The 26,223-nt window shown below is 31.8% G+C and overlaps 2 protein-coding genes and 2 long non-coding RNA genes across 7 annotated transcripts; 1 reads left to right on the top strand and 3 right to left on the bottom strand.

The window, feature by feature from the left end:
• The first annotated feature begins 3,737 nt into the window (after positions 1 to 3,737).
• On the top strand, positions 3,738 to 6,673 carry LOC117132507. Its single transcript, XR_004456099.1, has 2 exons — positions 3,738 to 4,649; positions 5,920 to 6,673. It is a non-coding gene; the product is annotated as an uncharacterized LOC117132507 (long non-coding RNA).
• Positions 6,437 to 8,758, bottom strand: LOC103866206 (WPP domain-interacting protein 1). Its single transcript, XM_009144088.3, has 2 exons — positions 7,317 to 8,758; positions 6,437 to 7,204 (listed from the first exon to the last, which is right to left on the bottom strand). Exons 1-2 carry the CDS (start codon positions 8,197 to 8,199, stop codon positions 6,600 to 6,602), a joined length of 1,488 nt encoding a protein of 495 aa, XP_009142336.1. The 5' UTR covers positions 8,200 to 8,758; the 3' UTR covers positions 6,437 to 6,599.
• Positions 8,759 to 8,999: 241 nt separating this feature from the next.
• LOC103866189 (uncharacterized protein At4g26450) lies at positions 9,000 to 11,768 on the bottom strand. 2 transcript variants are annotated; one of them, XM_033286849.1, is made up of 5 exons: positions 11,016 to 11,768; positions 9,720 to 10,946; positions 9,476 to 9,638; positions 9,312 to 9,390; positions 9,000 to 9,230 (listed from the first exon to the last, which is right to left on the bottom strand). In XM_033286849.1, the coding sequence occupies exons 1-5, from the start codon at positions 11,411 to 11,413 to the stop codon at positions 9,175 to 9,177; spliced, it is 1,923 nt and encodes a 640-aa protein (XP_033142740.1). In that variant the 5' UTR covers positions 11,414 to 11,768; the 3' UTR covers positions 9,000 to 9,174. The 2 variants fall into 2 exon arrangements, with proteins under 2 accessions (XP_033142740.1, XP_009142319.2); XM_009144071.3 differs by having other exon boundaries at positions 9,720 to 11,767.
• Positions 11,769 to 19,579: 7,811 nt separating this feature from the next.
• Positions 19,580 to 21,283, bottom strand: LOC103866175. Of its 3 annotated transcripts, none has more exons than XR_632514.3 (6): positions 21,032 to 21,283; positions 20,816 to 20,884; positions 20,572 to 20,713; positions 20,304 to 20,490; positions 20,051 to 20,163; positions 19,580 to 19,975 (listed from the first exon to the last, which is right to left on the bottom strand). It is a non-coding gene; the product is annotated as an uncharacterized LOC103866175 (long non-coding RNA). The 3 variants fall into 3 exon arrangements; XR_632515.3 differs by having other exon boundaries at positions 20,572 to 20,701; XR_632516.3 differs by having other exon boundaries at positions 20,816 to 20,875.
• Between the last annotated feature and the right edge of the window lie 4,940 nt (positions 21,284 to 26,223).

Genomic DNA, 26,223 nt, shown 5'->3' with positions numbered 1-26,223 from the left:
CTCCTTGAGATAAATTAGATCGTAAATTACCAAAAGACAAGTTGATAAAAGAACATTTATCAATAGAATCATTAGTCCTAGTTCCCTACAAAATAAATTTTTGTCAACAGAATTTTTAATTAAAAATAAAATTAAAACATTTTTATAGGTGAAATTGTTATATGTGTTGATTATATAAGATATGGTATCTTATATCTTAATGATGCCAAAATGTTAAGTAGAAATAAATGAAATTTGATTTTCTGGAGAATGTCCATTTAAAAAAAAAACACATGAAAATAAGTTGTGATTTGTATTTTAATAGAATAGATAATAGATATTTTGGAATCTAAAAGCATTAATTGTACAATATAACAATGTTGGGCTCTTTTAGGCTTCTTCCAGATGCTATTTGTAAAAGGTAATGGTAACTCTTGCTAACTTTGTTTTCAATTTTTTTTCCTTCTAATGCAACCAATTTAGCAAAAGTATAAAATATAACAAGTTAGCCCTGACGTCTGTCTAAAATATGTGGTGATCTTGGTTCCGTTTTGTTAAACTTAACTGAAAGCACAACAATATATATACTAGGTTAAGACCCGCGCCTTGCGCGGGATGAACATTATATATAAAAATTATTTTCTGTATTAAATATTTTTACATATTATGAAATAATAAATATATATTGAATAATTAAAAGTCAGTAACTATTAAATATATAATTAAATTGGTGTAAACATATAAATCAATTTTATTAATCCAATTTTTTTTTAATATTTGATAGGATATGTAATTAAATTTAAATAATACTAACATACATAGTATATTTTAGTATATTTTTAATATTAATGTCTATTAAATGATGATTTCTACTCATATAGTGTTTTTGATCATTTGTATCTTTTATAGCAAAAGATTTAAATTACTAACAACAAAATTTTCATTGTGAGATTAATAGTTTTAATAATTTATAATTTTAAACAAATAAGTTGTCAATGTTCGTTCAAAACTTTTACCAAAAAATTGTTCAAAGTAAATTTTGAAACTAAAAGATTTATGTATTTTATATGGTTTATAGTTTAATTTAAAACGATATATATATATATATATATATATATATATATATATATATATATATATATATATATCAATATTAATAATTAATTAAATTATACTTTTTACTTATATAATTTTGTAATCATTTCAATGTGAAACTTTTAACAGTTTTAGTAATTTATAATCGTTTTTCAAAATTCAAAATATAACATATATAGAAAAATCTAATTTTTTTATTATATGGTTATTGTGGTTGTTTAATTTATTTAATAGTTTAAAATTAAACAAATATGATAGAATATACACTAATTTTTATCAAATCTTTATTATTCAAAATCATTAATTGTCATATATATACTTTAACCACATTAGGCAATTTCGTAGTTTTATTTAAGGAAATAATGAAATACATTAATAATGAATTTATTGTTAGTTTAATAAAAAACTTATTATATAATTAGATGGACCAACATATTTCTCTAATGATTCTAAGAATCATCTTAGTGATGACATGTGGCTACAAAAAGAAGTTGTAATGCTTTTCAAATAATATATAGGGGATTATTGCATAATGCATAAGGTTGGATGTGAACTGAGATAAGGTGATCATGATAATATACTGTCCTCTCAAAGAAACGTCTAGAGTGAAGATTTGGTATAATATCACCTAGATTTTGACCTGCACGTCCGTGCGGGTGTATTTTAAAAAAAAAATATGATGCTATTTAATTTTTATGTCACTATTTAAGGTTGGGCAAAAAACTCGAATTCAAATAATTGAACTGATCTCAATCCAAATAAGTAGTACTAAATCCGAACCGGAATTGATTAAATATCTTAATTATTCAAAATTTTGGTATTTGAATAACTAAAATCTAACTGATCCGAACCGAAATATTTTGGGTATCCAAAATAGATTTATATACTTATATATTAATTATTTTTAGATTTAATATATATAAAAAACATCCAGAATATATATGATACTTTTAAGTTCGCTTAAATGCTTGAAAATATATACAAATAATCAAACGTAAATATCTTAAATAGTTAAAATATACTTCAAACTTCAAAAATACTTAAATAATTATTTATCCTCTACCCAAATATTTAAACCAAACCTATTTAAATTGGTTATCCAAATCTGAACCAAATCCTCAAAGATCTGAACTGAACACGAAATCTCAAAAAGACCCGAAAACGAATCTGAACGCCCACCCCTAATCAATATTATATATATCATATATGTGTCATCATAGGTTACAAAATATGTATTATCATATAACTAATTGTATTTTATATGTACCATCAAATAAGTTTTCTTATAATTAATAATATTTTATACAATCATATAAATAATCCCATATATTATATTTTAAAATTTAATGTGAAATATAAAAACCATAATTTAAGTTGGTGTATGAAATTGAGCTTTGTATTGTATTTTTCTTATATATATTGAAAACAATTTATAATAGTTATTGAAAAATATGTTAGTAAAAATCAAATTTTGAATATATGTATATTTTTGAATTAATTTTTGATATAAATCAATTTTAAATTATTATTTTGATTTGAATATATATATCAAGTAACATAGACTCATTACATTTTAATATAATGTAATGGATTTCAAATTGTTTTAATAGCATAAACCCATTATTTTTTTCATAACTTACTACTATCCATGTGTCTAAACAATACTATTTTTTTAACTACTATCCATATTGCCAAACAACCTCAATGTGTATTTCAACTTTAATAATATAGATATTATTTTGATTTGAATATATATATCAAGTAACATAGACCCATTACTTTTTAATATAATGTAATGACTTTAAATTGTTTTAGTAACATAAGCCCATTATTATTTTTTCTAATTTACTGCTATTCATGTTTCCAAACAATACTATTTTTTTAACTACTATCTATATTGCCAAACAATCTTAATGTGTACTTCAACTTTAATAATATAGATGTGTCTAAACAATACTATTTTTTTAACTACTATCCATATTGCCAAACAACCTCAATGTGTATTTCAACTTTAATAATATAGATATTATTTTGATTTGAATATATATATCAAGTAACATAGACCCATTACTTTTTAATATAATGTAATGACTTTAAATTGTTTTAGTAACATAAGCCCATTATTATTTTTTCTAATTTACTGCTATTCATGTTTCCAAACAATACTATTTTTTTAACTACTATCTATATTGCCAAACAATCTTAATGTGTACTTCAACTTTAATAATATAGATATCCTAGTGTGTTTAACTTACAAACTTTTTGTAAATAATTAGGGGAAATTCATAGCAACATATTTATACCAATATCATCGTGCCTTTCATTGTTGGGAAATTGCTACAAATAACACATTTATAGTACCATTTTTCATATTTACACTAACCACTTTTATTTTCACTTTTAATGAAGGGTAAAAGACAATTATACCTTTAGGGTTAACTAATCTAGACTTAGGGTTTAGAGTTGAGGAGATGGAATAGGGTTTTTGGAATGTGAAATTTAGGATTCTAATAAATATTTAAAAATATATAAAAAATTTTAAAAAATAATATCAAACATAATTTTCGTTTTATAAAAAGAAATTTGAAAAAAAAATAAAAAAAAATTCAAAAAAAAAAATTCAAAAAAAAATAATAAAAAAGTTCGAATTTGAAAAAGTATAATTCGAAAACATAAAAAAAATTTACTTTATATTTTTTTATTTTTATTTTTATTTTTTTACTTTTTTTTTATTTAAATAATAATTTATTATATGTATAATAATAATGGCATAAGAGTCTTTTGTCACTGAAAAAAGTATTTTTGAAAATATCTCTTTATTGGTGATAAAAATAAAAAGTAACCATAAAAGTGGTAAACATGTAATTAGTGGTCCGAGGTCTACTTTAGGGCCATGTGCTTCTGCACCGTTTGCACACCCCTTAAGCCGGGCCTGGCGGTTAGGTAGGGTTTCTTAAAGTTTAGGGATTGTAATTAGTGGTCCCGAGTTCTACTCCTATCTCGTCTGTTACGTGTAATGGCTTCTTTCCGAAATGTTGATTTTGATAAACATATATTTCCATAAATCAGTAAACAGCAAAAACAACACAACGAGATAAAGTAAAATGAGTACTGTAAGTCTTCTACCATATATCAAACCACATTGTATGTAAATTATTCATTTTTGAGATATATACCATTGCATCATATCATCATATCATTTTCGTTTCTTTAAAGCTTTGGTTCAGTTAGAGCATCCACAACAATGAAGCTGTCAATTATGTGTTCTCATGTATAAAATAAATAAAAATCAGGAGAGAGCATGAAAAGCTCTCATTTGAGAGATACACTCTACACTCGTCAATCAAACTTGATTCAGTAGCTTTTAAAAGTTTAAAAATAATTAAATAAACAAAACATTAATATTTTAATACTTGAGAGATTGGTATCTGTTCTACCACTAATGAATGATGCCCTTAAAATCAAATTGTACTATTGTTTTTCTTATATTAATCCCGGGTAAGATTTGGCTTTTCAAAATTGAATTAACTTCAACAATAATACATTTCGGTTATTTACTCAGCTGTATAGAAGTGGTGTGACTAGGGGTGTCAAAATGGGTCATGACCCATGGGTTGACCCAACCCAAGTTGACCCATTAACCCAAATGAACTGTTTATTTTTGATCCAATGGGTTAATGGGTTAACATGTTAATGAATTAATAGGTTAATGGGTTAACAAGTTAATGGGTTAGCAAGTTAATGGATTTATTGGGTTGGGTCAACTCTGACCCATTTTGTTTTCAATTAAGAAAACCATGAGTAAACCACTCAATTCTAAGGTTTGATAGAATTGGAAAATCATGAATTTCTCAAAAGTTTAATCATTTATTCGGTGGTAAAATGCATTTTCCACTAAAACCGCAAAAATAAGTTTTTCCGCTAAAATCGCGAAAAAAAGTTTTTCCGCCAAAACAGCAAAAACGCATTTTCCGCCAAAACCACAAAAACGCGTTTTACTACAAAAACCACAAAAACGCGTTTATCCCACCAAAACCACAAAAACGCGTTTTCCCACCAAAACCACAAAAACGCGTTTTCCCGCCAAAACCGCAAAAAATGCAATTTTCCGCAAAAACGCGTTTTCCCGCAAAAATGCGTTTTCCCACAAAACCGCATTTTCCCGCCAAAACCGCAAAAACGCATTTTCCGCCAAAATCGCAAAAATGCAACTTTCCGCCAAAACTGTAAAAATCAGTGTTCCCGCAAAAACGATTTTTCCCACCAAAATCACAAAAACGTGTTTTCCCGCCAAACCCGTATTTTTCCGCCAAAATCGCAAAAAAGCAATTTTCCGCAAAAATGCAATTTCCCGCAAAAACGCGTTTTTCCGCAAAAACACGTTTTCCGCAAAAACGCGTTTTCCCGCCTAAACCCAAAAACGTGTTTTCCCGCCAAAACCACATTTTTCCGCCAAAACCACAAAAACACAATTTTCCGCAAAAATGCAATTTCCCACAAAAACGCGTTTTTCCGCAAAAACTTGTTTTCCACAAAAACCACAAAACGCGTTTTCTCACCGAAACTGCAAAAATTTATTTTTCCGCAAAAATATTTTTTTCCGCCAAAACCACAAAAAACGTTTTTTTATTTCGATCAACTTGGTCTTAACTTAAAAATAATTCATTATAAAGATGTTGGGTTGATGGGTCAACCATTAACCCATCTAACCTATTTAATTTAATGGGTTATGGATCAACTCAACCCATTTAATAAATGGGTTGGGTTGACCCATGACCCATTAAGAGTAAACGCATTTGGGTTATGAGTTGGGTTGACCCATTTGACCCATTTTGACGCCCCTAGGTGTGACACATCACTCTTTTTTTATTCCCTTTTCTATGTTTGGTTGGTAACAGAAAGTGAACTGAACAACTTTCGAATATATAAACTACACTCTACACCGCTATGACTAAGAGCATCTCCAATCCATTGCTATTTTCACCTCTATAATAGCATTTAGAGGTGAAATTGCTCCAACCCACCTCTATTTCTTCCTCTATAATAGAGATCTCTATTTTTTCTTCTATTTATAGAGGAAGAAATAGCATTCCTCTATTTTTTACTCTACATTTTAGAGATTGCTATTTTAGGGGAATACATTGGAGCATATCTCACCTCTATTATAGAGTTCCCCTATTTTAGAGGTGAAAATAGCAAAATACATTAGAGATGGTCTAAGACCGTGCAAAGGTCTGCCGTTTCCAGCGAAAGAATATTGATCGGCGTTTTAAAGAGTTTGCATGTCCTTACGTGATGACTGACGAATCAAATCAACAACATGAACAGTGACTGTGCAAAGACATTAATGTTCAGCCACATGAACATTATCCAACTGTGGAATTTTATTCCAACAAAATATAAAGTAGCATGTCTTTTAATTCTATAACCAGACGCCAAAACTCTATAGCTGAAACGCTAACACGACATGCAAAAAGCCAAGAAAATAAAGAACTCAGTTTCCTACCAAAAAAACCCAAAAAAGGTCAGGTGGGTACAACAACGATATCAGAAGACTCCGGCACCAATTGAGACATGAACACCATAACTACCATTAGCAGTAATACTAATTGTATAAGAAAGCATGAAGTAATCTTACATGCTCTCTTCTTGATGCTTCCTGTGGTTTCTACGCACTCGTTTTGCAGGTCTTGAGCTCTGTTTCTTAAACTCGCAGCCTTCGTTTGAACTTTGTCCAAGCTGTTCAGTGTCTCATAAGCTTGCTCCTCTGCCAATGACTGTTGTGTTTCAACCCGCTTCATCTGATGATTCAAGTTATCAACAGATCTTGAATATATCAGATATTCAATCTCGGCTTCAATCTTTTGCCGGAAGATATCTTCGACCACCGTCTCTGAAACGTTTCCTGATTCTCCACACGAGCGTTTGTTTTGGTTCGTGGTGGATTCAAGCTCACGAATGTGTGATTCTTTCACCTCAAGCATGGACCTTGTTTCTTCTAGCTTGATCTCCAGCTGTCCAACAGTGTTCACCAAGGCTACAATCTCTGAGCCAGGTGAGCTTATCTCACTAGCTCCCTCATGATGCTGTGTCATCGTTTCCTTCCCGATCTCCCGGTATTGCTGAACCTCTGCACATGAAATTGCATAAGGACTCATAACAAGAAACTTGTATGGAAACAGCAGTAAAACATAGTCCAAGTTTCAGTGACAGATAGCAACAGCAAAAATTACAGTGGATACCTTTTTCAAGAGCTTCTTGCAAGGTGAGGAAACCATCAATAGCCTCTGTTAACGGATCTTGTTCCTCCGAAAAACCATTGTTATTGTTTATTGACTCTTCTCCTTCTCCTTCTCCTTCAGCATCGTCATTTCTCTTTGAAGTTTCTCCATTCATATCAGCTTCATCACCAATCATTCCCTTGTGGTTCATCATCATGCTTCCACTCGGCTTTCTTGAATCAGATTCCAAGCTGGAATGAGAGTTCTCCTTCTCGACACTTTCTCCTCTATGCTTCTTACTATTCTCTACCCGATCTTTCCCTCTCTGACCACCTGAACTAATAATCATTGGTGTAGAAGACTTGCTACTCCGATCATCATCCTTTCCTAAACCAACAACACCAGCTGAAAAACCAATCCCTGCCATAAACCTAGCATCATCAAAACCGCCACTTTTCAACATATTCACAGACCCAACAGATCCCTGACTCTCTTGCTCAAACTCCGGTGACTGAAACAGCATCTGTTTATTACCATGCGAATGAGCAGCAGAACCAGACAAGCCTCTCTTCAGAACTTTACTATTCTCCATGTCACCAGACGTGTCTTTCACAAGGTCTCTCCTGATCCGCCTCCATTTCCTCAAACCACGCCCCTTTGAAAGTACCGGAGAGTGAGAACCAAAGTTCAACGCTTTACCCACTTCAACAGATGTCTCGTTTTCACCACCACTTCTCGTCGAAACAAGCTTCACACTGTCGTCTGAGAAGGACCCCTGATCCAAACTCCTACCATTATCATCATCATCATCAGCAGCAGCAGCAGTAGTGTTGATGGAAGCTTGTTGGATCAAACCATTATCACCAATAGACTCAAGCGCAGAGCTTTCACTCTCCAAATCCATCAAAACCCCAAATTCAACGATACGCAATCAAATCAAAAGTCAACTCAAACAAAGTTACAATTCAAGGAAAGTGAGAACCATCCACTGAATCAAGGGTACGCGAGAGAGAGAAGCAATGATCACGAAATGAAATAATCAAATCCAACATAGATTAGAGAGGATCCAGCTCGATCGAACACACACACACACACACACGCGCGCGCGCGCGAACTGAATCGGAGGTAAGGTGATTCGATGAGATCGAAGGAGGATGCGAAACCCTAATCCCACGACGACGATGGGATTCGCAGATCTCTAATCTATCATCATCATACGTGCTCGTTCAAATGTAGAAACTTTCGTCGCCGGAAACTTTTTTCACCTTTTTATTTTATTTTTCCCTTTGCGGTTATTCGTTTCCATTTTATTTTATTCTTAAATGGACGTGTGGGTTGCTGATTCTGACACGTGGTGAGATCCTTTGCTCTCTCAGCAACAACTAGTCATTTTTGACCGTCCGATTCTATATTATATCAGAATTGTTTATTATATTAGAATTTCAGAGAAAAAAAAAAGCATCTCCGTCTTTATTATATTAGAATCAAAAATCAAATTGTTTAGATCCCACTCAGATTTCTTACCTGTTTTGATGGAAATTGTTTGCACAAAAGGGAAGAATGTTTTTTATTTGATTTTCAAATACTGAGAAAAGATTCCTCCCATACTTATCATGTTGAATCTCAAATACATGCATGTATATAAACATCATGCGCTTGGGTTATTACTTGTAAGAGGTTGGAGACTGAAGTATACCTAAAACATGGGAGACGCATGGATAATAATAATAAACAGAGAATTACAAGGGTACAATCATAAACACACACACAAACACAAAAGTCTTTTGAATCTTTTACATCTGAGAGGGATTAGCACCAAACGAGATGGCTACACAGACAGCGGCTTAATAGTAATACTAGTAGAAGAAAGAAGGGCGTATCAGAAAGGCTTCTCGTAGCCTCGAGCTGGAGGTTGGTCCCAAGTTTGCAAAAATGCTGCAACACACATACATGACAGATGAATAAAGCAAGGTCTTTTAAAGGTGAACGTAAAACAGCTAACTGATGTGGCCTTACTCAAAGGTATTTCTCCGAGCGACATGAATATGGAATCGTCGTCTGTGTTATTTGGTGCTTGGTCATTTCCAAGAGCTCCCTGTGACGTTTTCAGGTGATAGTTAGTATTAGCAACCAAAACCCATTCTATGCGCCTTAAAACACTTGACAAGTAACGTAAGTACCTCTCTGTCTTGAACGACAACATCGTTATTCTGTGGCACACTAGTACTGATTCCTGGGTTTATTGCAGGAATGTTTCCGAATGAATCAAGATACTCTACCATCATGAGCCCTTCATTGTAGTCTGGAACGTCATTGATCCCCATATATGCTCCAGTTTCTTGTCTGTTACATGTTTTAATCAAACTCATTAGCCAAAAATTTCAAAGATGTGTATACAGGTGTAGAATGGGACTTAGCCAGTACTTTCTCCCGGGATTGTTGCTGGACTTGACCACATCTGGGGTATCATCATTGTCCAGATCAATCACTTCTATCTCTTTACCATTGCTCATCCTAGTACTAGTACTGAAGTCAAGAGACTTGCTAGAACTGCTCATCGAGAGATCAAAACCAACTGGTTGGCTAGATTCCCTTTTGCCATCATTCGCACCATCCGATGCTCCCCCTAGGTTTAGGTCACAGATCTTAAACGAAGCAGGAAATAGCTGATGCTCTTCTGCATACCCCCCGGGTCCTAAGTCAATCAGTCTCCTGCTGAACGAGCTTGTCTTCTCATTTCCTTCAGGACCACATTGGAGTTCGCTTGTTTTCAATACGTTGAAGTGTTCATTGGTTTCAGAAGCTGGCACAGGGACCCAGTTTCTCTGTCGTTTTGCTCCTTCCTCCATGCCACTGTCTTCAGCAGCCCGTTTCTCGCCTCCTTTCCCCAACGAATGTGATCTGTGGATGCTAGGCAAGTCTAGTCCTGCTTCTTTCTCACTACTTTCCCTGAGAATGCTATTGGGGAAAGAGTTAGACCTGTTGCATTTACTGTTCTCAACAAATTGAACAAGAGGCAAATCTTCAACTTGGTCGTTAACATATACAGATGACTGGCCTTGAGTCTCAGATTGCTTTTCGGTTTGGTGTTCTTCTAGAAGTCCAAGAACATGAGAGGTTTCTTTGTTATTTTGACTCAAAGAAAGCTTTGGGCCTTTAGCAGTCAGGGAAGAGCGTGTCCTCGTAGGCACCTTCTCAAACTTACACAGTGTTGCCAAATCAATACCACTCTCAGTGAATGACTCATCACCACCACAATGGTCATTAATAGATGCATCCTCACAATGTTGAAGAACCGGCGCATCTTCCATATCAGTCTGCCTCTCATTTTCTCCACCAGTCCTACCTTTCATCTCCCCCGAACCAGCACTCAAGCTAGAAGAACCTTCCGACACTTTCGAGATTTCACAATCATGCACAACTTCTTTCCCAGCACTGGAGGAACCAGTCTTACTCTGCGCCTCATCCTGGAGACTGTACTTGTCCAACACAGACTCGGAATCACCAGCTCCTTCACGCTTCCTCATAAACTCACCAGAGGTTGTTGACCTCTGAACCGAGCTAGCAATATCTTCAGCAAGTGGCTGCTCCTCTCGATGCTCAGACACAGAGTCTTCATAAGCTTTACTCCTCTCAGACCAAGATCCGCTCCTGTCAAAATCCGAGTCATAACGGTTAGACCTCCTTCTGGATCCAGCTGAGTTATAACCATCAACAAACCTCCTTCTATCTCCACCAGGAGCTGCTGCTGCTTCTTTAGAACTCTGAAACTTCCTGAAATTACCATTCTGCCCCTTGCTGGAAAGAGCAGTTTCTGGTAAAACACCCTGAGTAACCAAGTACTCTGCTGCTAAACGACCTGCCTCCATGAAAACGTCCCCGCCGCCACCACCACCACTTCGGCGTTGAACAGGTGGAGGAGGGAGAGGAGGAGGAGGAAGCTGATTCTGGTACGATTTAGAACGTCCTCTTCCACGTCCGTATCCACGGTTAAACCCACGGTGCTGCTGGTGGTGGTCCGAGGCATAGAAGCCACGTCCTCTCATATGACGTTCAGGTGAAATTCGAGAGCCAGATCTATAGCCATTCCCGAAACTGCGTTGTCTACTACCATGCATCTTAAAAATAATAGCTCTGGTTCAAGTAATCACGATGGATCTCGAGTTCACGATTCGGCAAAGATCTAACCTCCCCTGCTACCGAATCGGGAGATTATTGGATCAGCTTGTTCGATTCCGTTGAGTGAAATGGAAACATCACGGTGAGGTTTAACGGTGTCAATACACTTGAGTTCTTCATCAATAAGAAGAACTCTAGGATTCACCCAAACTGAGTTTCAGCAGTCAAAAGTTTTTACGGCGAGTATTTCCGATCTAGGGTTTGCGATGAATGACCATGAACACACGAAGAAGAGCCAGTAGTGTGGTGGTGGTTTCAGTTATCCAGATTACAGCGGCGAAAAATATCTTCAAACGCTGATTCCACCGTTTTGGGGGGGGGGGGGGGGGGGGTTCGCGTTTCTATTTTTGCGTCTGTCTACGAATATTAATTAATTAGCAGCAAACGACGGGGCAGCATGAGCTTGACACGTCAGCTTTTATACAAAGACTGGCACTAAATTCGTGAAAATTCTTTTTTTTTCTCACGCGCTCTTCATCGTGTGTGTGTGACAGTCTCTTCCACACTATACTTTTTGTTTGGTCCAATCAGAGTTTGTGGCGTGGTGATGAGTGACTTTGAATTTGGGGTTGAATCTTTGACCAATGATATCTGTTGGTTTCATTTTATAAAACTTTTCCATCTCTTCATACATAAATAATTTGAGCAGTCATAAATAGAAAGTTTTGTGTTTGTCTAAATCATGTGTTATTTTACCATGTCAGAAATGTTTGTCTTCTTATACCAAGAAAGTAGTTCATGGCAAAGTTTTGAATTAGTTCGATCTTGATACAAACTATCATTAATAGAGTTAGATACTGAAGCTCAACAACGAGTTTTACACCATCGGCTAGACTAACATTAATAGAGTTTAGACGAGTCCAGTACTAGCATTTGGTACACGATTCAGAAGCAGCTGTTTCCAGGCCTTTACAAGTTTTGTTGGTTTATCTATGACAGGTTTAACGTTTAAGGTTTGAACTTCTTTCACCATGTTTGAATATTTTCTTTGTTTTTTTTTTTCTTTTAAAGCTACTACTATTAATTAATAGGCCCAAGTTTTGTTGTTGATTCCGGCTCTTAATTTAGAAGACCGGTTTTGAACACCACGTTAACTATTCTATTACTATATACATTTTTTGGGTCACAAACTAGTCTATATACATATGTTAGCAAACAAACAATATTTTGTCTTTGTATTTTGTTTTTGTTGTTTTGCAGTGTTTTCAAACCCGGACCTAACTGGAAACCAGTCCGAGTTGGGCTAATAGCAAAATCCAGTTAAAGTTGAACTGGTTAAAAAATTGTATTAAACCGTTAAAACTCTGAAGCCCGACTATCCAATAAACCGACCTAATTCGGGTTCGTATGTAAAACAAAGTTTTGTTAATAAAATAAATTAATAATTAATTTTTCATTTTTTAAAGTAAAAATAAAGTTTGTAAAAATTAATAAAACAAAGCAGTAATTCTTTTTTTTATGTCTATGTAACTCACAAATCACAAGATTCCCAACCATATCTTCACGATGTCTACTTTTCAATCTGTTTAAATATTATTACATGATCACATGTGTTAAATACTTTAAAAATTCAAACATCAACATTCATGAAATTTCAAATTTTGTATTAAAACAAAGCATTATACTTACTCTTGCTTCTTAATGCCATTAGTAGAAATCTACCGCATAGCCACGGAAGTGCCACTACAGAACCGTGGCTTTAATAAAATAAGCCACGAAATTGCTACGCAAGGGCCACGAAAAGATATAGCCACGGTAAACGCAAAAAAAAAGCCACGAACTTGTCACGAAAATAAAATGTGGCTAAAAAAGTCACGGTACAGCAACGAATATAACGTGGAAGTTAAAATAGCCACGAACTAGCCACTTTAAAGCGTCGTGGCTATGTCTTGTTTTTTTTGTGCCGACATCAAAACGCCTGTGTTTTATGCAACAGTGTACATGGCCACGCTTTTTTCATGGCTATGTCGTGGCTAAATTAACTTTTGCAGACCGAAACAGAGAAAGATTCGTTTGGAAGTGATATTTTTTTTAAAGTCACGAATTTTAAGTGGTTGTGGCGTGGCTATGTAAAATATGTGTTTAAGGTAGTAAGATATGTTTTAAGGTTGAAAAATAAGTTGCAAGGTTGTAAAATAAGTTGGAAGGTTGTGAAATATATTGTGAGATGTAAAATAAATGGTAAGGTTGTAAAATATATGGTTTAAAAAAATATTGTAAGGTTTTAAAATAGATTAAAAGATTTTTGGAATATGTATGTAAGTTGTTGTGTGAGTATAAGGCTGAGGGAAAGGGTTTAGGGATTATAGTTTAGGTGTTAGGTGTTCGTGGTTTCGGGTTTTGAAATAAGCCACGCTTATTTCGTGGCTTTTTAGTGGCTATGTGAAAATTGGAAAAAACCAATTGGTTTGCCTCCAATGTATTTGGTTCTGGCTCCAATTATTTTTAGTTTCGCGGTTTATATTAAACAATAGCCACTACATTTTTGTGGCATTGTCGTGGCTAAGTTGAAATTTTGGTTTGCCAATTGGTTTGCCTCCAATTTATTCGGTTGTGGCTCCAATTATTTGACATTTCGTGGTTATTGCTAAAACCAAGCCACAATTTGCCACGCTGTTTTCGTGGCTCTGCTGAAAGAGTTTATATCGGTTTTCCTCTTGCTTCCAACACTTAGCACAGAAGAGAAACTGAAACTCTCTCTCGACTCGCGACTGACGAAACGCGTCGTCTTCTCCGGTTTCAAGTCTCCCATTCCAAGCGTCACCGTCTCCCATTCCAAGTGTCACTGTCTCCCGTCTCTCATTTCTCAAGGTAACCCCTTTCTCTCCTCCGCTAAATCAGAAATCTTAGGATCCCGAATCGATTAGATGTTCTAGGGTTTTGATTTCTTCGCTTGTGTGTGTGTTTCGATTTCACATGCAATTTAAGGTTTCGATTTCGTTCCAATCTAGGGTTTCGATTTCGTTCCAAACTAGGGTTTCGATTAGGGGTTTTGTCTCTGTCTAGTTAGTGTTCTTGTGACCAAAAAATTGTTTAAATTTCTCATGTTCTGCTCTCTGTCTCCTTTATTTTGCTTTGTCTCTGTTTATATTTGTTTGTATACTAATGTTTCTTTGTCATTGGTTGTTAACAGATGAACTCACCAAGAGTACCTCCTCCTATGCCTCCTGGTGCTACTGGACCGGCTTCTATGCCTCCTGGTGCTACTGGACCGGCTTCGAACCGTGCTGCTTCCTCTTCTCGTTCCAATAGCTACCCGCAGATGACTCTCAATGCCATGCTCAATTCACCTGCTAGGCTAGCACAGCCTCATCTCCATCCAGATAAAATCAATGGAGCTTTATGGTAAGATTACATTTGGTCTCCATCTCTTTCTTAGACTAAAATAGTTTCTGTTAATTGTTTTATGGCTGTGATTGCTTAGGATAGTTTCTGTTTAGGATTGTTAGCGATGATTGTTTATTTTTTTAGGATTTTTTGTGATGTATTGTTTCTGTTACTGATGTTGGTTATCGATTTAGGTTTGGTATTGACCCATGTGTCAACTCTTTCATTCGGGCAACTTGGCAAGCATACTACATGGGGCCTTGGAAGAGTTGGACGACGGTTCCTGATGAAAGGAGGGAATCATGGTGGCAAACCTTTGTGGTAAGTGACTAGTATACATTGTATATGCTGTTAACATGTTTTAAAATCGCTAACTGTTTTTCTTTCTTTTGTAGCAAAATTTCTATCGGGACCCTGAGTTTAATGACTTAGTCTACGGTCTTTGGAAGAAAGAAACGTGGACAACCATTGGTGAAAGGATAAGAAAGAAGAAGAGGCAACGTAAGAAGCCAAAGTACATCAATGAAGCTGACTGGACTCTCCTGTTAGAGTATTGGGCGACCGAGGCAGCTAAAAAGAAGAGCAAGAAGGCTGCAAAATCTCGCAAGTCTGATCCTGTGGGTAAAGGCTGCCACAAGCATAATGCAGGACCTCGGTCTTTTGCAAGGATTGAGTATAACATGGTATCTTTCCATGTCTATACTCTTAATAATGTTCTTTTTTTTCTTCTAATCTACTGTAATTATTTTCCTTTTTTGGAGATGGTGGCTTCTGGTACTAATGAGAGGCCATCATTCACCGACCTAGTTAGGGCGACACACACCAGACCAGATGGAACTTTTGTGGACTACCGTGCTGAAGAGTTGGTTACTCAAGCCGAGATGGAAGCCACACAACTCTCTAACACTGACGGATCACCCGGGAGTCCAAGTGCATCATCTACTCCTTCTCGCCTCAAGATAAACAAAGCATATCTAAAGGTATCTTTCATACACTAGGTTTCAGTTGTTTTATGTTCTGATTTGTATGTGGATTTGGATGACTTAGAGCTGCTTAAGAATGTGGTTGGTTATTTGCGGGTAGAATTAGATATGACTTAGAGATGTGCATGTTCTGTTTATTTACAGTGAAGAAAGCTTTTATTAAAATTGTTTTCTGTTATGTTCAACAGAATGCTAAGGGTAAGAGGGGGCATGTTTATGGACTCGGCAGTGCCCAATACAGGGAGCACGCACCTTCTTCACGCGTCCCTAATGGTCTTGCGCGCAACCTGGAGCTGGAGATGCGGGTGGGAGGTCTTGAGACAAGCCTCCAAAGTGTGAGGGAGGACGTGTCTGAGGTGAAGCAGGATGTGTCCGAGATGAAGCAGGAGTTTGCATCAACAAGAGATGCAATCAATCAGCTCCTCCAAATGCTTCGTCCCCCACAAGCACCTACTGAACAGACTTATGCTCAGCCCCAAGTCCCAACTCCTCAGCCCTAAGTAGGTTCATGTCTTCTCTTTTGTAACAAAGCTCATCAAACTCTAGCTCATCTTTTGTAGAGTCTTCTTAGAATCTTTAAAACTCTTCTTCCTTGTATAATTATCTACGTTTGTGTAATATTGAACCTACTCTTTTATATATATATGCAATTTCTGTTTTAATTATATGTGCAATGTTTTAATATTTGAATGAAAATATAAATTTTTGAATTTGGCAAATTAAAACAAATCAAAGAGGAAAACCATTTACAAAAATGGTTATTAACGTGGCTAACCAATACCACGTTTATAAAAAAAAAAATCGTGGCTTTTTAAAGACACGAATACATAGTGGCAAAACCGTGGTAACAACAGCCACTTTAAATAAGTTGTAAAACCGTGGCTATTATATCCACTAAAAGTAGCAACGCTAAAGGAGTTATTAGCGTGGCTATTTAAGCCACGAAAAGAAGCGTGGGAAAAACGTGGCTAATAGCCACGAAAAGCCACGTTTTAGTTCCAGCCACGAGGCTATAGCCACAGTAATTCTCCTTTCCAAAACCGTGGCTCTTTTCTCCCAAGCCACGAATTTCTCCTCTATAGCCACAGAGTTGTAGTGGCTATGCGGTAGTTTTTTACTAGTGTGCACGAGTAAATAAAAACTTAGTTTGCATGATTTTTTTAAAGGTGAAGAAGATTTATGATCTGGAGAATGAAGTTTAAATTTCATATTGATTTTAGATTTGAACTATTAAATTATCTTATAAATTCTTGTTACATTTTAACTTTTTTGTTTTTTGATGTTTTTATAAAACATTTTGGTTACTGAAACATTTTATTTGATATTATTTTTTAAAAAGAATAAGTATATTACTTACAACATATCATTAAAAAGAATACCTATATTATTTACAACATATCAATAAACCGAATTTGGTTGAACCGGTTGAACCATATTGATCCATGACCTAAAACTTTTCATGTTCACTTGCAGGTCCGGTTTAAAAAACATTGGTTGTTAGAATTCCATTTCGGATTATATAATCTACTTTATTAAAACAAAAGTGCACATTAAAAATACCTTTAGAGTTGCACAATATTTACAACCCAATGCCACTGAAAATTTAATTAACTTATCGTTAAAAAATTCTTGTATTTTCCAGCTATTAACTGTTTTCCTAAAATGATCAATCCTATCTAAAACGACGATAGCTCCTCCACGTAGAAAATTATTTCCTTTACCATCTAATAATTTCTCTTCCAATATCAACAATAAAGCATAGTTTATATGTCAATAATATTTTCTTTTACTTTATTTAACCTGAATCAACAGAAAAGTTATGTAAATTTTATAAATGATTCAACACCTTAGAAGATATGAGCTCATGCTTGGATTGATTTCAATAAGGTCTTACTTCTATATCTCAAAGTGAGAAACTTATTATATGCTAATTCATATGTACTATCATTGCTTTTTTATATAAATTCCCCTCCCAAAATATTATACTTTTAATTTATTTGTGTGGAATTTGGAAGATCACAACTCAATTACACCTACAATTTTGGGAACAATCACAAATTCTCGAATAATCACAAAATCTTAGCCTTTATCGATTTCAAACAGAAGTACGTACAAAATGTTAATTGGATCCCAAAGTCAAGCATAAAAAAACTAGCAAATCCTAGTCTTTCCTATTTCTTTGGTTCAAATCAAAACATACCATAAACAAACCATATTTCCTTTTATCTTTTTTTTTTCAATTTTGTGTTATCAAATGGACGTTTGCTTTTTTATTTATAAATTCATGACTATTAGAAAAATTATGTTACAGCAATATTTGTATTAAAATTTTTCAGCATTTGTACAGTAAATTATATAAAACTAGGCCGGCCCGCCCTACGGGCGGAATGATAATTTAAAAATAAATAGAATATATATAATTTATGTGTGTTTAATATTTGTTTTTATTTTAAAATGTTTTGTTTAATATTAGTATGACTATATTATTGATTATTATTTTTTCATTCTCATTACAATTAAATATATATTTTTCTTACGATTAATAAGATTATTTATTTGAAATTTTATTCTGCTGGTGTATAATTGCTGATTTATTTGTTTAATTTAAAGTTATCTAGTTTTATTCATCTCTTATATTATTTTATATATTGTGTCTCTTATTCGACTATATAACTATATATTTTATTTTTACACAGTTGTGGATCGATGTTTATAATTTGTTTTTAAATTATTGACATAAATATTTTAAATACATTATATTTAAAACATATTAATAATAATTTTCTGTTTTGTATGAATATAGAAGACAATAGTATTTATTCACTTAAAATAATTAAGTAACTGATTTAAATTATTTAAGTAATTAATTTATATAAGATCCAAACATGTTTTCTAATATCTTTGGGTTATAAGCTATTAAACTATTTTATCCGTTTATTTTATTTTTAATATTATGAATAGCTTTGCATAATATTAAATAAATAAATTGTAAAACAACTTAAAATAAACAGAGGGGCACAGTTTTGAAGTTTTCTAATATTATTTATTTTAGTTATTTCAATAATGATTTTTTTAATGTGACTATAATATATATATTTTTTATATATATAATATTTTAATAAAATTATCGAAGTTTAAGATATTTTTCCATAGAATTTAGGAAATAAAACGGTCATCAAATATATGTAAATATATTAATTTTCTTTAACTTCAACTTGTGAATGTTTGTTTAAAAAGAATATTAATATATTCTACATGTAATATAGTAGCCTTTTCTTGAGGCTAAGGGCTACTATCTATTGAGGGGTCATATAATGTTGCTAAGGTCATATAATGTTGCTAAGGGCTACTATAATGTGTTCTTGGATCTGTGCTTGAGGGGTCATATAATGTTGCTAAGGGCTACTATCTATTGGGTTTGTTATTATGACAGTTGGGTTTTTAATGTTAGTGTTTTGTGTTATTGTTTAACTACCGAAGGTCAGGAGTTTGTTTTGTAATTTTTTTTGGAGCTATAGATGCGACTGCGAGGATGCTAAGATTTGGCATGGTGGAATGTTGTGTGTAAGTCTTTTGTTTTTACTCGTAAGTGTTAGTTTGTTGCGAAGCATAGGTTGTTCACGTATCATGTTTTTGCTTAAGCATCAATTTAATTTTAACATGTAATTTATTTTTTAGTCCGTGTTTTCAAATTTGAACTACATAACAACTAAGCTTTAATGGTACATGGTGTGTCTCTATTTTTTTTTTGGTTCAACGGTGTGTCTCTATAAAACCCAAAAAGGTGGTCAAAGATTTGAATAGAGATGAAACATAGCTCATCAAACTTATACCCGTTGTTACGGTGGTCAAAGATTTGAATAGAGATGAAACATAGCTCATCAAACTTATATCCGTTGTTACAAACAAAACAGAGACAATAGAAATAGTCCCCTCAGCTAATGATGAGACATTAGTTTTCTTTTACATTTTAAACTCAAAACCTTTGGATTTAGTTGCCTTCTTATACCTATGAATCCCGTTTCACATAGAGCCTTCTATATATGTAACTGAAAATTGCAAACACTGGTAGCGTCACCGGGAAATGTTCCAAAGATTTTGTTTATTGTTTATGTTCTCACAGATGTCTCCCGACACCAGCATTTCTTTTTTGCATCATCGCAATGATTTCTTCAAACACAACCGTCCATCCTACAATTTGGGAAATCATAACAGCTTAAAAAGACAAAAATCAGTCAAAAAACATGTAAAGAGGCAAAGCTTTACATTGTCTACATCCTGAAGAAAAACATTGTTCATCCATGTTGAACATTGGATTGTTGCAGCACATCAATGGTGATGTCACCGTATGTGTTATAGAGCACATTAGATGTTGTTACCTGCATTAGAGGTGGAAGAAGAAAGTTTGAAAATAAGAAACAAATAGGGACAGAGTGCTAAAAATTAGTCTATAATCTCAGTCACAAGGTGTGAGTTTTTAAGTTAAATATTAGTCTATAATCTCAGTCACATGGTTTACCATCCTTCCAATCATGGAAAGCTCTAGTTTTCATCACAGCTTCATCGTCTTCTTCCCTTCTTCTCAAAGGTTTATAATTGCACCATGACGTGCTTGATTCTTCAAAGGCTTTTTGCATCTACTCTTGCAAATCATTCATTATGTTCATCTTTGTGACCCCACATCCTATATGCTCATTGACGGCATTCTACAAATTCAAATTCAGTCACTTTATTTTGTAATCTCAGAAAGAATATAAGATTAGTGATGAGTATGATCTTGTGTTTACCTGTGGATTGGTTGGAAACCTGAGCAGCTGAGATATCATCCCCTCCCCTTCCTGGAAAACCATACGATTCCAATAAATGAGTTTTTAGACAAACCTTATAAATGGCCCAATTAATCTTGGAGACCCACGCCTGCGAAGAAGCCTGAGTTAGCACCCAGACTTTAGTTAATAGATGTGGATAAAGGATTTCATTTTAATCATCGAATAATGATTAATCAAAAAGGATTTCTTAAAAGATACTTACTTAAGAAATCAGTATTCCTAAACATACACGTAGAACTCACATCTTCAGTCTGGAAAAAAACTGTGAATACTAAAAGTAACAGAAATCAGATCCAACATGGTAGACAGAGCCAAAGAAAGACACTACTCTCGGAAAAACGGATAATATAAGAGAGGTGAGTAGAGGAGAGATGAAAAGATCGTGATTTCCAGAAAAGAAATACTGACATATTTATACCTGATAATATCAGTCTGATATCACAGATCTCGCCGACTTAAACAATGCATTGAAGAACTCGTAGTGGGCGCCTCAATTGATGGGATTAAAAACGTAAAAACCATGACGTGATCCGTCTCATAAACCGTGAGGAAGATTGATCGTCACTGTCGCCGCCGATCAAAGTATACAAATTAGGGTAAGCGCATAATAAGATGTTTCGCTGGACCGAAAACAAAGTATGAACTTAAGCCCAATAGTATTAGACAAAATCCAGACGGTAGCAGAATAAATGAAACAGAACGTTTAACGAAGTCGACAGGTGTCGCGATGACAGAAGAAGAATTAGTGACGTGGCATCCTAGCTGGATACTCTAGGAGAGACACAAAGCTTATTTTATAAAAACACTAGGGTCGGTCCGCCCTACGGGCGGGATATACTTTAATTGTGATCTATGGTTATTAAGTTTTGTACGATTTTATGATTTGTGTTTCAGGTTTGCATTTGCAAGAACTGTATATAATAATGATTTTTTGTCTTTTAGAAAGTTTTATGTGAGAAGAGATTATATGTGATAAGATATATTTTGCTTGTTTACGATTGTTGTTTATATGATATGTCATTTATATCATGTTTTTGTTTATTACATTTTTTATATGGCAATTATTTTAAATAACATTTTTTAAGTTTTTTTCACAAAATAACGTTTAATAAGAAAAATTATCAAAATAGCCTTTTTTTATTTTGAAAAGTTTTATATTAATTTTTTAATTTTAAAAATTTGAAACTCTATCCCTCAAAACTCAACCCATTAACTCTAAAACAAAGTATAGATTAGTTAACTCAACCCATTAACTCTAAATGTATTTTTGCTCTTTAATAAAATATTTTGGTCATTTTTTTCGTTGAGTGCTGTTTTTATGACAAAAACTTAAAAAAAACTATCGTAGGAAATTTTTCTTTCTTATATTTTATTTAATGTTTATAATATATTTTATTAAAATTATAATAAGTAAAGCTAATACCAAATATTCACTGTTTTTAGTAAAACTAAATTATCTTTTATTTAGAAAATATATTTCATACCAAATAAATTTTTTTTCTTAAAACACTGTATAGGAGCTTTTTTTATTTTAATTTTTGATAACGAACCTTGTATAGGAGTTAAATACACTAAAACTTCTATAAAGAATATCACTATGTACTATGCTATTTATTAAACTATTACCATAAAACAATATATTACAAAGCTAACTATAGTTAAAATATAATTCTGGATTACAACTCGGTGTAAAATTATAATAAAAATATTCTCAATAAATATGAACAATTTATTTAATTTTTCATTATTAAATATTATTTTGTGTTACAATTACTATGTTTTCAAAAATACCAATCAGGTTAGTACATAGTTATTTAAATAAATTGCATATACTCTTTCACTTAATCTTTAACTTTTTTATCTTTCATTTAAAATATTAAGTATTAATGCATCTGTTTAATAGGCCTAGGAAATTTTTATGATGTAAAAAAAAGATTATATTCTTAACCCATACTCCCTCTATTTCAAAAAGATGCATGTTCTAGAGAAAAAAAATTGTTTCAAAAAGTTAATTTTTTTTATATTTCCAATGCAATTTTTGTCAACTAATAATAAAAAATTTGAAGTTCAAAAAAATTAATTGCATTTTTAAAAATCTTATTAGTTTAAAAATATAGGAAATATAAAAGTACAAAAAATATGCATTTATAACTAAATTTTAATATGGTTTATTATAAAATGTGAAAATTTTAAAACATGTCTAATTTTTTTAAACGGATGGAGTATTAGTGAAACCTAATAGGTATATTAATCAAATATTTGTATATATGTGAGAATACAGATTTAAGAATACATTTTTTAATTTATAATTTATTATTAGATAATTATTAAATTTCATGGCTTCATAAATTTATTAAATCTGTGGTTTTGGCTAACCCGTGATTTACAAAGATTTAGAAAATTCTTATGTAAATGGTTCTACTAAAATTATAAATTAATAACTATTATATATAACTCATTTACATAAGAATAAAAACATTGTATTATTTATTTTTATTCAAAGTAAAATTCATTTATAACTTTTATTATTATTTTAATATTTTATTTTTTATTCAAATTATATCTAAAATCACATATATATGTATATCTAAAATCACATATAGTGTAAAATACATATTTCGATATATAAGTTAATACCAAATATTCTAACTAAATAAATGCATGAGTTGTAGGAGTATTTCCTTTGTTTTTATTGATTTGGTTTTAGTTTTCCACATATTCTTATTATGTTTATTTGATGATGTCGACTGTTTTATATTTTATTTTGGAAGTTGTTTGATAAGAAAAAGGTCTTATTGATTTTGAATTACTTGACTGGAAATTCCTTTTTCTTTATAACGAAAAGATAGAAAATTAATTTATAATTATTTATCACTTCTTCCGTCTTTCGCAATTTCTTGTTAAACATGCGACAACATTCAATTTATAGTTTTTTCTAGGTTAGTTACATGTAAGACAAAAATTTAATTCAATCTTGGATCGCTTTATTTCTATAATGCTTTGGCATTTTCAGGATCGCTAAATAACATTTATAGATACTAGATCCTTTTTCCGCGCTACGCGCGGAGTATATATTTTAAAATACTATAATTATATTTAATTTGATTATCTATTAATCATATATATATTTTATATTGTATTTTATTTATATCTCAATAATTTATCCAACATATTTATTTAATAATTAATCATTACACCTTTTTTATGTAAATGTGAAATTAGTATTATATTGAAAACAACATTGTAACATAGAAGAATCTTTATCAATTTATAAACAAAAATAGATCATAATTGGCCATCAAATATCTATCATAATTATGTATGTAATTTTATGACTCAAAATATTTATTTATTTAATATAAAGAATAACAAATGATAAAAGTTTATTTAAGCTTGGGTTTTACTAATTTACAAATTATTTCTTTAAACATTCATTCAAATATATATATTTATAGTATAATTTTGACTGTATAAATTTTCCCACAAACATTATTGAAATAATAAATATATTTTTTTAATTCTTATGGGTTTTTACTACAGATAATAGTTTATATTTCTTCAATGAAAGGAAACTATGTATTTTCAATTTGAATATGGTGATTTTAAAGGTTTTTTTAGCGTACTACAAAGGTTTAAAAACTGCTTTTAAAATATTCTCATTTGTAATGTTTTTTCATTTTTATGTTTTATATCATACGTAGTAATTAAAATCAGGAAAAAGCGCCAAAAAATTTGAACTTAAAAAAAAAATTAAAAGGCTTTAACTCATAACTCACTAACGGATTAAATGGTTGACTTTCAATATATAGAATACTCCGCACGGGTATTTGTTTTTAATTTTTATAAATATTTAAAAATTAAATACATATATTATTGTACTAATTAAATTATAAGATGATAATTAGTTAAATATAACTGAGTTAGTTTTATTATTCTGAAAATTTTAAATGATTTTGATTAGTTTAATTTTTAATAAACCAATAAATTAATCTTATCATTTAATCTATTTTATAGTTTTTTATGGATTGTAAAATTGATTTTTTGATTTTGATTTTTTAAATAAATGAATGATTGGATATCTTCTAAATTTATTAGATAGTTAAATATTAGATAATTTCATAATAATTTTTATAGAAATTGCTATTTATAAGGTCAGTGGCATTGAATGGTAATTATTGAGAAAAATTTAGGGTTAAAATTTATTTGTACTTCAGTTTTAATAGTTTAGATGGGTTGGTCAACAAAAATATAAGATTTTATTGGTTTTGATTTTAAATTTAAAGATTAAATATATTACATAAATGTTGAGTTTCTATATGTGTGAAATTTAATGAGTCTAAGCAAATTAGGTTTAGATCTTGTATTGTAGTATCATCTCAGTTGTTAATGTTTTAAAAAATAAATAAATGAAATAAACGGTTGTAACTGATCAATCTAGAAAATAAATGAAAATTCTAACTTTATCTCTAATTTGATATCATTTGTAGAATATAATTTTAAATGATAATCATTTTCATTAATAGTTTATTTATTTTTTTGAAAATGATAAAATTAACACTCCTAAAGCATTTATAATTTTTAAAAAAGTGTTTATAGAAGTTTATAAACTGAACCTACCTCCTAAATACTAAACCTTAAACAATAGCCACTACACCCTAAACCCAAATGTTATAATATTTTGATTAAGTGTATTAAAAAAAAAAGAGTATTCAACTTAGTTATTTCAAGGAATTTCTCAAAAAGTAATCAATTATATTTACAACACATAATGCTGTCAGAAATTCAAAATAATTGAAAGTAAGTTAATATATAACTTAATATAAGAAAGTATAAAAATTCAGACATAAACATAAAACTAATAATTGTCACAAAACATTTACAGAGAACACGATTCTTTATAAATAAAATCACTTACAAAATAGTTTTAAATTACATATGTACATATTTAAAGTTATATATGAATTTACTTTGAATTTGTCTGTCTAAAACACTACCCAATATAAGATATTTAATCATAAAAAAGGCTAAACACAAATATAGGATTTTAAATTGATTTTTAGACTTTTCAGTTATAGCCTTCAAATCAATGATATACAATATTACATATACCAAAATCATATGTAATTTATATTTGATAAATTGTTTTGTTAAAACATATACAATTTTAAATTTAGGTATGACATTTTAATATTCACTTTTTAAATCTAAACCAAAAAATCATGTTTGACTAAAAATTAAATGATTAAAATGGCGTGTTTGTAATTTGAGATTTTTGGCATATTTTTAAAAAGTATTTTGATGTTTTTCCTTTAATAATTGTTTACCATTTCTACCAATCTTTCTCCGGCATAAATTAAGTTTTTAAAGTAACAATCTTATTAATGCATTTTATTTATGTTATTATGATAAAATAGTAAATTATTGTACCGAGATGGATTTATAAATTGATATTACAACTTAGTATTTATTGGTTATTATTAGTAGATGTATTTGTTAAAGTTTTTATTCAAATACTTTAACATTTGATATCATATTGGAATTATGTTGTTTTTGATTAATCAAGCATATGTACCTTTTAGAACTGTTTAGATTTGATGTTCATTGCTTAAA

The sequence above is a fragment of the Brassica rapa genome, chromosome A01, assembly GCF_000309985.2.
Source record: "Brassica rapa cultivar Chiifu-401-42 chromosome A01, CAAS_Brap_v3.01, whole genome shotgun sequence".
In the NCBI taxonomy this organism is placed as follows: Eukaryota; Viridiplantae; Streptophyta; class Magnoliopsida; order Brassicales; family Brassicaceae; genus Brassica; species Brassica rapa.
This window is presented reverse-complemented; position numbering and strand designations above follow the sequence as displayed.

Excerpts from the sequence above, each read along its gene's own strand:
- LOC103866206 (XM_009144088.3), bottom strand. The coding sequence starts at position 8,199 with ATGGATTTGGAGAGTGAAAGCTCTGCGCTTGAGTCTATTGGTGATAAT. Across the intron at positions 7,205-7,316 it reads GCAAGAAGCTCTTGAAAAAG|AGGTTCAGCAATACCGGGAG; the intron begins GTATCCACTGTA and ends TTTCATGTGCAG.
- LOC103866189 (XM_009144071.3), bottom strand. The coding sequence starts at position 11,413 with ATGCATGGTAGTAGACAACGCAGTTTCGGGAATGGCTATAGATCTGGC. Across the intron at positions 9,639-9,719 it reads AGCAACAATCCCGGGAGAAA|ACAAGAAACTGGAGCATATA; the intron begins GTACTGGCTAAG and ends AACATGTAACAG. Across the intron at positions 9,391-9,475 it reads TTGTCGTTCAAGACAGAGAG|GGAGCTCTTGGAAATGACCA; the intron begins GTACTTACGTTA and ends AAAACGTCACAG.